The following is a 15,391-nucleotide window of genomic DNA, read 5'->3' on the forward strand; positions in this document are numbered from 1 at the left end:
TGGGACAACTGAGTATCTACATGAGATAAGAGATAAAAATGAATTTTAATGATTAACTCAAACACATGCAAAATAAATTAATTTGAAATGTATCTTGGAACTAAATGTAAAAGTTAATCTATAACATTTCTATTAGAAAACATAGAAGATGTTCTTTACCTTGGGGTACTTAAGATTTCTTAGACATTACACAAATAGCACAACCATAAAAGAAAAAAAAAACTTGACAAACTGTTCTTCATAAAACTTACTTCTACTCTTCAAAACACAAACCCTACTTCCCAAAAAGGAAAGGCAAGCCAAACCGAAAGAAAATATCTGCAACACATATACATGACAAAGGACTTGTGCCCAGAATATATAAAGAACTCTTACAATCCAATAATAAGAAAACAAACAATCCAATAAAAATGGGTAAATGACTTAAACAAATACTTCAGAATATATATGAATGGCCAATAAACATATAAAAATATGCTCATCATGATTAGTTATCTGGGAAATGCAAATAAAAAACCACTCCACAAACCCTACGATGGCTAAAATAAAAAGGAATGATAATATCAAATGTTGGCAAATGTTGGATGTGAGATAACTGGAACTGTCATACATGGCTGATAGAATTGTAAAATGACACACATACTTTGAAAAAGTTGGGCAGTTTCTTTTAAAGCCAAACACACACTTACCCATAAAACCCACCAAACCCACTCCCAATTATTAGGTATTTAATCAAGGCAAATTAAAACACTTATTTACAAAAAGAGTTGCATATGAATACTCACAGCAGATTTATTTTTAATAATCAAAACCCAGAAACCCAAAAGTCCATTTGGATAATCATAATGGATATTCAAATGGATAATCATAATGTGGTATATTGTGGTATATTTACACAATGAAATACTACTCAGTAATAACAAATAAATGCATAGATGAGTGAAAGAAGCCTAAATACACTCTATATGATACCATTTCTATGACGTTCTATATTAGGCAAAACTCATCTACAGTGATAGAAATCAGATCAGTGGTTGCCTAGAGGATGGGGTGAAAGGGCCCACTGCAGGAACAGAGAATTTTCTAAAGTGATGAGTCATGATTACACATGTGTATATTATTCGCCAAACTTCTTAGAACTTTACACTTAAAATGAATGCACTTTATTACATGTCAATCATACTGCAATAAAATTGATTTAAAAATGAATCTGGTAATTCTTAAGTGCAAAAATGCAAGTATCCTAAGCAACTATCATTGACTTATTATTAATCAATAATAAAAGACAGTCTAAAGTTACTTGAAGCACCAATTATTTGGTGATAATTGGGCAAAAAATGTGATTACAGTACCTACTTCTCACACAGTATCTTTTCAGTGCAAATATGATAAAATGATTTTTTTTTAATTCTAAGCACAGTCTCAAGGTGTTAATGTGAATGAAAGTTGAAAGTTAAAAAGAACTGAAAAATGCTGATATAGAAGATGAAGTTTAAACTCAAAATCCTCATAACCTACCTTTCTAGCCAGCTTTGGACCCTCCCTGCTCTACACTATACAGTAACAACAAAACTTAATAATTGCCCTCACCAAAGAAGATCTACAGATGTCAAATAAGCACATGAAAAGATGCTCCACATCGTATGTCATCAGGGAAATGCAAATGAAAACAACAATCGGATACCACTACTCACCTATCAGAATAGCCAAAATTCGGGACACTGATAACACCAAATGCTGGTGAGGATGTGGAGTTACAGGAACTTTCACTGACTGCTGGTGGGAATGCAAAATGGTACAGCCACTTTTGAAGACAGTTTGGCAGTTTCTTACAAAACTAAACATACTCTTACCATATGATCCAGCAATTGCGTTCCTTGGTATTTACCCAATGGAGTCAAAAACTTATGTCCACACAAAAACCTATGCATGGATATTTACAGGAACTTTATTCATAATTACCCAAACTTAAAGGAACCAAAACTCCTTCAGTAGATGAATGGATAAAGTGTAGTACATCCAGAGAATGGAATATTATTTAGCACTAAAAAGAAATGGACTATCAAGCCATGAAAAGATGTGGGGATCCTTAAATGCATATTACTCAGTGAAAAAAGCCAATCTGGAAAGGCTACATACTGTATGATTTCAACTATATGACACTCTGGAAAAGGCAAAGATCAGTGGTTACTAGGGTTAAGAGGGAAGAGAGGGATATATAGGTGAAGCACAGAGGATCTAAGGTAGTGAAAATACTCTGTATGATACCATAATGATGGACATAGGTCATTATACATTTGTACATTCCCATAGAATGTACAACACCAAGAGTGAACCCTAATATCAACTATGGGCTTTGGGTATTTACAATGTGTCAACCAGTGTAGGTTCATCAATTGTAACAAACGTACCACTCTGGTGGGGGATGTCAATAATGGGGGAGGCTATGCATATGTGGGGATGAGGGATATGGGAAATCTGTATCTTCTCAATTTTGCTGTGAAACAAAAACTGCTCTAAATAAATAAAGTCTTTATTAAAAAAAATAATAATTACCACCTCCCTGCTTTTCACCCTTCCACACACACAGCTGTCCCATGTCTCCAAGATTTTCGATGTCTTCTTCCTTTTGCCTAGAAACACATTTCACTGAAGTTACTTGTTTAATTAACTCTTTACACTATTGCAGTAATTATCAATAGTTCCAATGATGAATAAAGCTGCTATAAACATCCATGCACAGGGGATTGGCTTTTTTTTCATTTTTGTATCTCCTGTGCCCACACAGTACCTAGGATACATGGAAACCTCAGTTGGTGGCAAGCGACTGTTAAAGCCATTGGAAGTAACACCTAAGCCAGGAATTCCTAACATTTCTAATTCTGAGGAAATGCAGCAAGGTTAATAATATCTCTGTGAGCCTCTAGCAAGCTTTTTCATAACCTGAAAAAGAAGGTACAAAAGGAAAGGAGGGAAATATAGAAGGGGAAGCCCAATGTCCCTAAAATGCCTATGACATAGGTTACCCTGCCTTTCCTGGATGACTCAACTCTTGCTCCTCTGAAATCTATTTTCCACACAGCAGCAGTAATGACAGGCACCATTAAATTAATTAAATGAGTTATCTTTGGTAAACTGCTTAGAAGAGTGCCTGATACAGAATCAACACTATAAAAGTACCTGTAAAACAAAACAAAACAAAACTCCCATTTAATTCTCACAACAAGTTTGAATAGGTGCTATTAATACCCCCATTTTATAGCTAAGGAAATCAAAGTATATAGAAGTGAGGTAACTTGCCCAAGGCACATAACTAGTAACACAAGCATTCTGGCTCTTAATCACTATGCTTTACTGCTCACTGCAATTATATTAAAATTCAGTTCTCTTTGTATCCACAGTGCCTAGCACAGAAACTTGCCCTACAGTCATTGCTCAATAAATGTGTAGATTGAAAGAAAGAAAGAATGAATGATTCAAACAAGTGATTCAAGAGGTTAAATGACTAGGCATCTTTTCACCCAAAACTATTATATTCTCTGGAGACTCTCTGGTCCAAAGATGAATATGTCAGTTGTTATGAGTAACATGACAAAGAGAGAAAGAGGGAAAATCTTAAACCTCAAAGAAACAGAAAGATAGTACGGCAACAAAAAATGTATTACGCCCATGGTCAGTCCCTGTCCATCCTGGTGCCCCACCTGATGGAGGCGACGAAGAATATGGCCTGTGTGAATGAAAAAAATATTGCCTGCAACATTGTAAACAAAGGTTGTTGCAGCCATCAAGCCATCACATTATAGCTGCCCGCGACAGTGTGCCCTGAGGAAACTCAGGATGGAAACAGCATGCCTGCCATCAATCAGTCAGCCACCACAGCCACCTCCAGTGATGTACCCTGAGGAGACTCAGGGTGAGAAAGCACAGGATACTGGCCCCAGATAGCTGAGGTGCATATCAAAGGAATGATTTCAATGAGCCCAGACTTTTGCATCTTGCCATACACGGAAAAGCACTAAATTCCTGAACTTGAGATGTCTGGTTTTCTTTACTTAACAGTAACCTTTTGATGTTCTGACTACCCGGTCTTTGTTGCAAAAATTCCTATGTATCCTGGCTCCTCCCTTACCCCTTCAGAGCAGACTCTCAGAGCTATCGGAGAGGCTATGTCTTCCCAGGCTTAAGTCCAGTTTTGTCTACTAAATAAAACATAACTCTCGACTTTTAGGTTGTGCTTTTTTTTTTTTCAGTCAATACCGACCAAAGGTGTTTCAGGCAGTACATGCCAGGATGTGCATCAGGGCCTCTTTTTATTGCTCCTAAGCTTCTCTTTCAAATATCTAGGTAGGCATTTGATCTACCTATTCCTGATCCCTCCAGAATTTGGCTTCTCCAGCTGGCTCTCCTGTGGACTTGATGGTTTATTGCAACCAGATTACAACTAGTTATACTAATTATCATTTTAATTTGTTCTCTGTTTCCAAATTATTTGTGCTTTTTGTCTCTCTGCTGCACTATGACTTTGTTAATGTTACTAGAGCCATATTACTTATATCCTGTCTATTTTATAAGATTGTTGTCCCTGCATTACCCCAGGCCCCCAACAAAATTAGTGATGTCTTGAGAGTTAAACCTATATAACTCTATACAGAATAATTGTAATAGTGCAATTCTAGGTATGGGAAGAAGCAACAAGGGAAAACATTTCCTGGATCATAATAAACTAGTAAGACGGGGGATCCAGAGAATTTTAAATTATCAACAGGGCCTAATCCAGAAATTGGCACCTTGAGTGGCATATCAACAGAATCTTTGCCTGATCTAGGAATGAGCCTTCCTAGCACTGTGGGACAAAAATCAGTCATGAAATGTCTCCCAAACGTTGGTCGAATTTATGACCAAGGGGAGGGACTGTGTTGACCAAGGGCAACACTGAAAAGTGTTGCCTGCCATTTTGGTAAACAAAGGATGTTGCAGCCATCAAGCCATCAAATTACAGCTGCCCCTGACAATGAGCCCTGAGGGAACTCAGGATGGAGACAAAGGGGCTGACCCACTGCCAAGCCCTGAGCCACTGCAGACACGCCCAATGGTGCATCCTGAGGGGACTCAGGATGGGAAAGAACAGGATACAGGCCCTAGATAGCTAAGGTGTGTATCAAAGGAACGATCTCAATGAGCCCAGACTTGCATCTTTCCATACATAGAAAAGCCCTAAATTCCCTAACTTGAGATATCTGGTTTTCTATCATTAACAGTAATCTTTTGATGTTCTGACTACCTGGCCTTTGTCTCAAAACCCCTATATATTCTGGCTCCTCCCTTACCTCTTGGGAGCAGTCCCTCAGAGGTATCTGAGAGGCTGTCTTCTGGGCTTGAAGTCCTCAGAAAGAATGCTGAATAAAACATTTAGCTTGTGCATTTTCTCAACATTTAGATTGTGCATTTTCTTCAGTCGACAGTATCCTTATTCTCTCACTCCAGGATAAGCCCTTTTGCAAGCAATGAATTTGTATGTCCGGTCTCTACTAGATCATGTCTCTACTTGTTCCCTTGCTTTCAAAATGTTTCGATCTCTTAATTTTTGCCTGATATTACAATTTATACCCTATCTGTTGCCCTCTTTTCAATTTTCTCTTATTCTGCTGCTTCTTGCCCAATATATGGTAAGCCGTACATAGCAACAGGCATGAAAACACCATAGTTTTGTACAAGGGGAGAATGACATTATCTAATTCATTTCTAAGACACTTCCTAAAGGCATTGAATATTTCCTTTGGTCTTTTGTCTGAAATGTTCCACTGAGTCTGACTCTACTGGGAACATATCTTATGAAGGTCCATAAGTCTTTGTATATTCTACCTCTTGAGGATAGTTAGCACATGCCTACCATAACTATCCTCCTACTGAACTGCAAAATTCTTAAAAATAGGGATCATTTCTTATCCTTTATCCTAGTATCAATGATTCCTAATCATAGTGTACATAGTAAACACCAAATGAATATTTTTAAAAACAGCTTCCCTTTATTTCTGAGCCTCCTGAAACCAAGTTTGTTCTGATTCAATCAATCAAGTATAGATAGTTTTCCTCAATAAATAATTTTGCATTTACTCAAATACAACCATTGGCTACTTTGTTGCCTAGTCACATGGCTTTACAAAATGTTTCTATAGTTGAGCATCTATCAGCTTGCCTTTCTACTTCTATCTTGAAAAAATTCTTAGTAAGATTGATCCTTGAAGCAGTCTTTAGAGACACATTCTTTGTATCATATACTTTTCTCACTCTGTGTTTTTCCATTTATTCCATCTCCTTGTTTCTGGAATGTTAGTCAGTTTCCTACCATTATATCACATTATGACCAAACTGATTCTTCTCTCTTAAATTGTATTTAGTGGAGAACCTTGTTTATGACTTTTTGAAAGCTGAAACAGACCATGTTCCTGGTTATCTTTATATAACAACATCCTATTATACTTTTCTGATATTCATCAATTTGCCTAGTCATTTCATGAACATTTACTGACCACTTTGTGTCATGTACCAGGCAAGGCATTAGGAAAACAAGAGATGAAATATATATCCTTTTAATCAGAAGAGCTCAGACTGAAGTAGAGGGAAGAGGAGATACAAGTAAGGAAGCAAACATAGAAATAACACTATTTTTTTCTCTCTGTGTTTACACAGGACTCACTGATCTTTCTAGGATCTTTCAGAGCCTGGATTTTTTCTCTCTGTGTTCCCACAGGACTCTGTCATCTTTCTAGGATCTTTCAGAGCCTGGATTTTTAAGTCACATAGACCTGGATCCAATTCTTTTTTTTTTTTTAACATCTTTATTGGCGTATAATTGCTTCACAATGGTGTGTTAGTTTCTGCTTTATAACAAAGTGAATCAGCTATACATATACATATATCCCCATATCCCCTCCCTCTTGCATCTCTCTCCCTCCCACCCTCCCTATCCCATCCCTCTAGGTGGTCACAAATCACGAAGCTGATCTCCCTGTGCTATGCGCCTGCTTCCCACTAGCTATCGGTTTTACATTTGGTAGTGTATATATGTCCATGCCACTCTCTCACTTTGTCCCAGCTTACCCTTCCCCCTCCCCATGTCCTCAAGTCCATTCTCTAGTAGGTCTGCGCTGGATCCAATTCTTAACTCTGCCACTTAAAGGGTTGTGTGATGAGAGTCAAGGTTTTCTCCTTTGCAAAATGGGATAATAACCATTTAATCCTTGTTGGGAGTAGACCAGACAAAGTGCCTAGTTTGGCAAATACATGACAGACAAGAAATGGTGTCTGAGATTCATCATAAGGGGGCATCTAGCCTGGGTAAAGAAAGCTTCCTGGAGGAGGTGACTCTTGAATTGAATCTTAATCAATGAATGAATAGGAATCAATGAATAGGAAGGGGAAGGAATCAAGATGGAATCTTAGAGAAAGGTTATGTTTCCACACCAGCATTGAGAACTTTTCAGAATCCAGTCTCTACCTGTCTTAGCAACCTCTTCTCCCTTAACTTTCCTAAATGAACCCTTCCTTCTATCCAGGCTGGTTTATTCACTGTTCTCAGAATATGCTTACTTATTTTCTTTTCTCTATTTCTTCTTAGGCCATCCCTGGTTGTCGCACTAGCCTAAAGCTTGAGCAACATAAGTTCCACCTTCTTGTAACTGATCATTCTGGCCCCCACCAATGCCTCCATTCTTTCACCTTTTCTAGCACAGGGTTAGATGAACATACCTCCCTACACACTTCCTTTGTCCTCCTGTTACATCCATGCTCATCATAGTCCTTAACCATCTGCACCTCTGCACTGAGATTTAACTTTTTACATGTGAATGTCGTATCTCCACTGGAACAGAAATTCAATGAGGGCCAGACTTCACATAATCAAGAGAAAATAGGGCAAGGATACAGCACTTTATTCTCAGATCTATTTGGCATATGAAGGGTCAGAAAACTGTTAGCAACAGTCTCAGGGTTAAACAAAGCACATGGCAGGTCTGTAGAGGCTTGGACTTAATGAGGTTTCCTGTTTTTAGTTTCTCACCTTGATAGGCTGTCAGCTCTGTCAATAGCAAACTATAAAAACTTTCCACTGCGGATTGTGTTAGTCATAAGATGCCTCAAATCATTCTGGAAATAAGGCATGATATAACAAAATAAAGGTCAGGAGAAAGGCTGGGAGCCAACTCCTTAGACATAGCTACTATACTGGGAGGTAGTATATGGAACACTATAATCAACAGATCTGGGTTAAATTCCTGGCTTTTGAAACTTCCTGGCTTTAGAACTTGGGCAAATCTTAACCTCTCTGAGAGACAATTTCCTCAATTAATAATGTGGATTAATCACCATTCACAGTGGTTGTGAAGAAAAAAAAATTATATATATATATATATATAAAGTAACTAGCACACTGCCAGAAAGAGAATATTTCCTTAATTATTCATTATTAAAACATTGTACCAACCCATTACCCTCTGCAACTCCTTTAAAGAAAGTAGAAAAATAGAGACTCTCTTCTCTCTTTAAAGGTGGTAATCGGGAGCAACTTGCTGAAACTCACTGATAACTCAGTCCTGAACAAGGAATCCTAATATCCAACATGAAGTAGGGTTGTCTTTATGGCCAATATGTACCTATTACAGTGAAAAAAAGCTAAATTAGATTTTTTTTTTTTTGCAGTACGCGGGCCTCTCACTGTTGTGGCCTCTCCCGTTGCGGAGCACAGGCTCCGGACACGCAGGCTCAGCGGCCATGGCTCACGGGCCCAGCCGCTCCGCGGCATGTGGGATCTTCCCGGACCGGGGCACGAACCCGTGTTCCCTGCATCGGCAGGCAGATTCTCAACCACTGCGTCACCAGGGAAGCCCTAAATTAGATTCTTGTCATACTCCTTAGACTAACTGAGTCTTTCCAACATTAAGAACTCTCAATTTGATAAAAGTGGGAGGCTTCAAGACTGTAATCAAGCTGGATGCCCATAGAAAAAAGAGTGTTCCATAAAGGATAAAAAGTAAACTCTTCAAACCCTTGAGGGCATTTCATTTGAGACTGTGATTGATTCTTCAGACCACCTACTGTTGGTTCAAAATGGCAGGAACCATAAAACCACACATGGATTGGGCCAAAGAATCATGAACTCTTGGAAGTGGAAGAAACTTACAAAGTCGTCCAGCCTAAGCCTCTCCTTACATGGCTGAGGAAGTAGGCATAGGATAGATGCCAAGCTACGTACCAACCTTCCTTTTGCCTCACCAGATACTCACTTCATTGTCATAATTTCCCCGAGATTTTATTTCCCTTGCAGTAAGCAAGATCAGACAGAATAGGTTCATTTGCCTTGCAAAATGGGCCCGAACACTGGAATTACCCCTGACAGAACACTGACACAAAAAGGCAAAAGTATATACATTCCTGCAGTTACCTGATTAAACTATCAGGTCCCTACAAAGGACGCTGTACTGAAACAAAGAGTGACAATGCTGCCTACAAACAGAAATGCATACTTGGAACTATAGGCTTTTCATATTTCTTCTATAAAAAGAAAGAACGCTATGGGACTACCAAAATTACTGGAAGCTTCTAGTGGTGATAACTGACTACTTCCCTATGTATCTTCATGATGGCACAGTGAGGAAAAGTGGAGTTAGACTGTGAGACTTCTTAGGAATACCACATAGCAGGTAACTAGCTTTGGGAGGTGATAAACAGAAACTTGGAACCATGTTAAATGAACCAATCAAACTTCAATGACTGTTTTTATCCAAGTTTGTGGCTCTACTCATCTAAACTTTTAAGTTCATCAACTTATATGAGTAAAACATGAAAATGCTTAGAAAAATTTAAGTCACTAGGTGAATAAATTCATTCATTTTTGAATAAATGCACATACAAAACAGAAATTAAACAACTCTGAGGTGAGATATATTAGCATATACAATTATTCTTAATCAGTCCTTTGACGTTTGTCCTAACTCCAATAATGCAGAAAAATGGTAACACTAGCAACTTCAGGTCTGCAAGATCCATAGGATCAGAAATTTCAGTGAATAGTGAGCTGAACATTAATCAACACTGCTATGTAAATACCAAAAAAGGTGAAGTGATATTACACTAAACTTTAAAAATATTTAGTGACTGGAATATGCAAGAGAATATCAGAGTTCTGCTCTGCTGCAGTCAGGAGATCCTGAAAATACTGTGGATACTGCAGCAAAAGGACCACGTCAAAATACGTTAAACTCTTAAGCAAGAGACAAGAATCAAACTTCAAATCACATCACAAGAGAGCTAATGTAACAACTAGGGATATTTAGGCTGTAGAAGGAAGAGACAAAACAGGAGAACAACGAGATGCCTTTAAATACTTGCAAGGCAATCAGAAAATGAACTACCATTGTTTCAGTTGGCTCTAGGAGAAGAACAAGTACCAATGCATGAAAAGTACAGAAAAACAGATTTTGGTTTAACAATAATTTTCCATGTTAGCCTCAAAAGTCAATAACCATTAACAGGGAGAGAAGGAGAAATTTACATAAAATAAGTAAAATGTACCTAAGAGACTTGGGCACACTGAATGAGCCTTTGACAAAAGTTTAGGAGATCGTATGAAGCATGACATTAAACCATGCAGATTAACAATAAATTACACTCTCATAAGTAAAGCTGATTTCCAATTTTTTTATAACAAGAAAGAAGACAAAGCATGGATGATTCAGAAAGCCATATTTTATGAAAAATAATCTATGAGTGGTGGTCAAGCTACTGCAAAATTCCAGATGGGAAAAGATGGACTGGTCTAAGTAGTGACGATGGAAACAGAAAGGAGTGAAAGACTTAAAAAATTATTTCCGATAGAGCTCATGGTACTTGATGAGCTGTTTAGCAGGATTTACTGTGTTAACCTAACCATTTATCTACTAACAATAAAAACAACAATAGTAGTGAACACACACTGCTTGGCACACAATGTTCTAAATATTTTACATAGATTAACTGATATCATTCTCATAACCATAGGAAGCGTACTCTATTATCATGCACATTTTACATATGACAAATTAAGTCTTACATCAGTAAAGTTAGTTAATAAATATATCAAAGAACTAGTAAGAGGTTAGATGCCGTTTTTGGACCTACATAAGCCCAAAGCTAAAGCTCTTAACTGATACACTAGACAGCTGTAAAGGAAAGGCAACAAAAGCCAAAGTGGGCAGCACGTAGTACTATTAAGAGCCTAGTGGAGTGAAGTGCGTCAGGAGATAAGAGCACTGTAGGTGAAAGTGAGGATTTGGTAGTATCGGAATCACGTGATGGGCTTGTTGGAAGGAAGGAAGGGATGAAAAGGACCAAAGAAACACCTGCATTGAATCCAAATTCACAGAGGTGGGTCCTAGGAATTAACCTTTTTTTTTTAAATAAAAAAAGATAAACCAAAAAACCTTGGATAATTTTGAGGCGAAACCAGCTTTGGGAACACCTGTAGTAGATCTCTAAGGTCTCTTTCTGGTTTAACATTCCAGTTGACCGTCTAAATGAATTTCCCAGAAATGAAGGGAGGGAGGGAGGGATACTAGCACCAAGAAAACGGCTATGCATTTACAGTACACACCGTTTATGATCCCATTTTTATTAAACTGTCTCTCATAGAAACAGGGATAGAGCAGGCAAACGGAAGAAAGGGTGCGGTGTTCACTGGTGCTGGCTAAAAAGCAGGCTTTCTCCCAGGATTTTCTAGTACCATTAGCAGAAAGAAACTCTTCCTGACTATAAATACATGTGGTAACCCGACTGCAAAGAGGTGGACTCCTCACATCCGTCTCAGGCTAACGCTGGATGCCAATATAGCCTTCTATGTGCTCACAAGCGTTGCAGGAAATATCTCGGTTGGGGCCTGCCTTCTCCGAGGCCAAAAGAATCTGGCTCTGCAGAAGAGGTGTCCGCTCTGCAATTACAGCCTCAAGTACCCTACTCCCAGCGATGATCATTTCTGCACATACCTGAGGGTCCTCTAGTGAGATTGATCTCCTCCTCAGTAACCAAGTAATCCACTCTTCCGTTCATATTTTACTCTTGTCTGGCTTCTCAACCTGGGTCAGCGAGGGCTCGCGGAGGCGAAGGTGAAAATCACCCCGGCGACGGCCACAGCACTGCACTTTCGGTTTCAGTAGCCCCCGAACCGGAAGAGGAAGCCAGGAGATCGGCGAGCGCCAGGAACGCTGGGAGTCGTGGTTCTGGCTGCCGCCCTGAAGCGTTCTCACCTGGTGGTCAAAGCAAACTGTGAGGTGAGTAAGGAGCGCATTTCTATCCTGATTTACTATTCGGGTGAGTGGTGGGGGGGGGGGGGAGCAGGTAGGGACAGGGAGGGTAAGAGACATAAATGAATTGATATTGTCAAGGAAAAATGAAAACTAAGATCTCCTGCCATCTCAGAAAATCTCACCGAATGTAGAAAAAAATTATATTATTCAGTAAGCCCTGAACCAGACTGGGATGGGTGTCACAGGCGATTGCAAAGAAAGAAATCTCACCCTTTTTTATAGACAAGCAGATACAATCCATTACGTGCATGTTCTCATGTAAGAGTACTACGTAACCACACCGGTTGCTGTACCTTCTTTGGTAGGTCACGCTTGGGGTAGCCATTTGTGTTCGTTGATTGCCATTATCGAAGCGAAAAAGAAAACTTTTCTATTTCTGTGACAAGAAGGTACTTTTAGCTTGGAGCAACGAGCTTAGGCTAACTTCTATGGTGCGAGGATATGGGGCACTATCTTCCTGGATATTTAGATTTCAAAGGGTTGGCTCCCAGGACTTTAAGAAAAACTTTACTGAGTTGTACCTGTTAAGAGGCTTGTTTAGCTTTTAAAAAGACCTATATACATATAAAAGAGACATAGGAAGGATTTATAATTACAAATTTGTTCAAGAAAATTCTCTATGAAAGGGGAGAGGGGTAAAGGTCTCTTCCTTTTGGTAACAGGGAAAACAGGGAAAATTCAATCTTTTTTTTTTTTTTTAAGTCCCTGCAGTAAGACTGGTAAACACAGTAGCTTCTGGCTTGATTATTTAATCTGAATTGGAATGCCTTAATTGGAATTGAACTTTTCAATCTTCCATCAATCCCTGTGGTCTGACTCCAGGTGATTTCTCAAACCAGAAGCTACTGTGTTTATCAAACAGAACAAGAAAGAGGCAGATTCAGCAGGAAGTCCTCTTATTTGCCATTCCTGAGAGAAGTTAATATGGAATAGTGGAAAGAACACAGGAGGTGATGTTAGAAGACCTGATCTCAAGTTTCAGCTCCATCTTCCAGTTGTCTGGCTTTGATCGGGTAACCTAATATCTCCTAACTGTGTTTCCCCATCTTAAAAAGGGCATGATAATAGATCTTTAAAATGTTTTTGAAATGAGTAAATGAGATGAAAAATTTAAAAATGACTTCTCAACTTCAAACTCAGATTCATGCCATCCTCAACTTCCAGCCCTCCTCAACACGTGTTAGTTGAATGAGTGAATAAAGTGATCATAATGAAAAACAAAGTATGATAAGTGAAAAAAAAAGTAAGTAGGTGATATTGGAATGCCAAGAGAGAAGACATCAGATAGAAATGGGAAAAGAAAATCAAGAAACTCATTAATGAAGAAATTTTGAAGAAAAATAAAAGTTTCTTGTAGACTATGTGGGGGTGGGGGAGTCACTAATCTGTTCCTGGGAAGATTGCCCTTTTCACCTGAGCCCTCAGTTTCAAAAGAAACACAAAGAGCAGTAAAAGAAAAAAGGTCACCAAATAAGTTTAGGAAGTGCTGGTAATAAGTGGAGTGACAGATAAAGCATGTAAATTGTCTTTATATCTTAATGTAAGTATAGTTTTTAAGAATGAGGAAACTTTAATATGTAGGAAGGCAGATAACAGAGGAACAGAGTTTCCACTAAGAGAAAACAATTGAGAAAAGCTATGGAATCAGGGTAGTCACGGTGTTACTGAATACAAGTGCATGTGCCTGATGACGCACAGTGAGGCCAAACAATACCAAAATGTCGGAGCTTGGAACAGAGAATGGTTTATTGCAGGGCCATGAAAGGAGACGGGTGGATCATGCCTTAAAACCCCCAAACTCCTTGAAAGCTTTCAGCAAAGCCCCTTTATAGGAAAGGTGAGGGAGGGGCGTGGTTAGTTGTTGCAAACTTCTTGGTGTCAGATCCTTTGTTCTTGAGATCAGGTCATGGTCAGGTGATGGTGTTCCTGTAAATCTCTACCAAATGTTATTCTCTGTTCTGACAAGAAAGGGCAAGGTCCCAAGGCATAACTTTCACCTTTCACCCTCCGAGGTCCAGGTCCTGGCTAAGAGGAGGGGGTCCCTGCACGGGCCAGTTACCCTGCCCAGGAGCGTTCGTCCAGCACCCACTCTGGGTCCTCCCGCCAGTACCCAGGCCCAGCTAAATAGGCAGATCTCAGCTGGCAGTGCCCTCAGGGCCAGGTCCCCAGTCCCTGCCCAGCCATCATCACTGAGGGAGCCAGGTGCCCAGGACCCAGTTGGTCCTCAGGTGCCTCAGGCTGCCTAAATGGGGGGTAGGGAGCCAGGTCCAATGGACCGCAACCCATGCAGACTGCCACTGCCATTAGGACGCAGAGGTGGGGATGGGGGAGAGGTTCATCACCACCTCAAGGCCTGGGACCGGCCAGTGGGTAACCCTGGTGAGGCCTATGGAGCCCTGAAGGACGCAGCCCCCTGCCTGTTCCCTGGGCCTCCCAGCTCACCTGCCAGCCTGAGGCCAGGTGAGCTGTAGGGCCCTGGGGAGAAGGCCAGGATCCGCCTCTTACCTCACTCTCTGCCTGGTGACCATCACTCACCCGAGGGTTGGCATAATGGGCCCCCTAACCACCGTGCTAGTGGTCTTGCAGTAATGGTTGCCTGGTAACTGCCGCCTGCCAATGGCTGCACGCCCCACTCTATTACAATTCCCCCCTTTTCTTTGATATTCCTCAATCTTGAGGAGAACATGTAGGTATGTTTTGGATAGAGTGGTTAATCATGAACTTGGCAGAGGAACTCGGTTTTAGGGGGACTTGGTTTCAACCTCCAATTCTGTTTCATCCTTCCCCAAGTCTTTCAGGGAATGGGGTGATGACCGCTCTAGCTACTTCCTGCTAAAATGGGACACAGTCCTACCTTGATTTGGGGCATGGGTACCGAGTTGGAAATAATCCCAAGTTCCAAGTCCTGGATCCAAGTCTTGTATAAGAAAGATCTCATTCCCTGAGGAATTCAGGAGAATAAGCCTGAAAACCAGTATGGACCTGGCATGCTGGGGGAGACTTGTTGCCATGTAGCCAGACTCACAGAAGTATAATTTACCAAATTGCTTTAAGTC

The 15,391-nt window shown here is 40.0% G+C and overlaps 1 protein-coding gene across 4 annotated transcripts in view; it reads right to left on the reverse strand.

Annotated features, from left to right (window-relative positions):
- Positions 1-15,391, reverse strand: part of SYNJ2BP (synaptojanin 2 binding protein) — an 81,590-nt gene that overhangs the window by 33,695 nt on the left and 32,504 nt on the right. For all 4 annotated transcript variants that reach the window (XR_014015431.1, XR_014015432.1, XR_014015433.1 and 1 more), the window contains exon 2: positions 12,015-12,275. Coding sequence is in view for 1 of the 4 variants with exons in the window: in XM_081229447.1 (XP_081085573.1) it covers positions 12,015-12,078 (64 nt within the window). In the remaining 3 variants the exon portion in view is untranslated. The remainder of the gene's footprint in view (positions 1-12,014; positions 12,276-15,391) is intronic.

This window comes from Mesoplodon bidens, assembly GCF_964165515.1.
Source record: "Mesoplodon bidens genome assembly, chromosome: 3".
NCBI lineage: Eukaryota > Metazoa > Chordata > Mammalia > Artiodactyla > Ziphiidae > Mesoplodon > Mesoplodon bidens.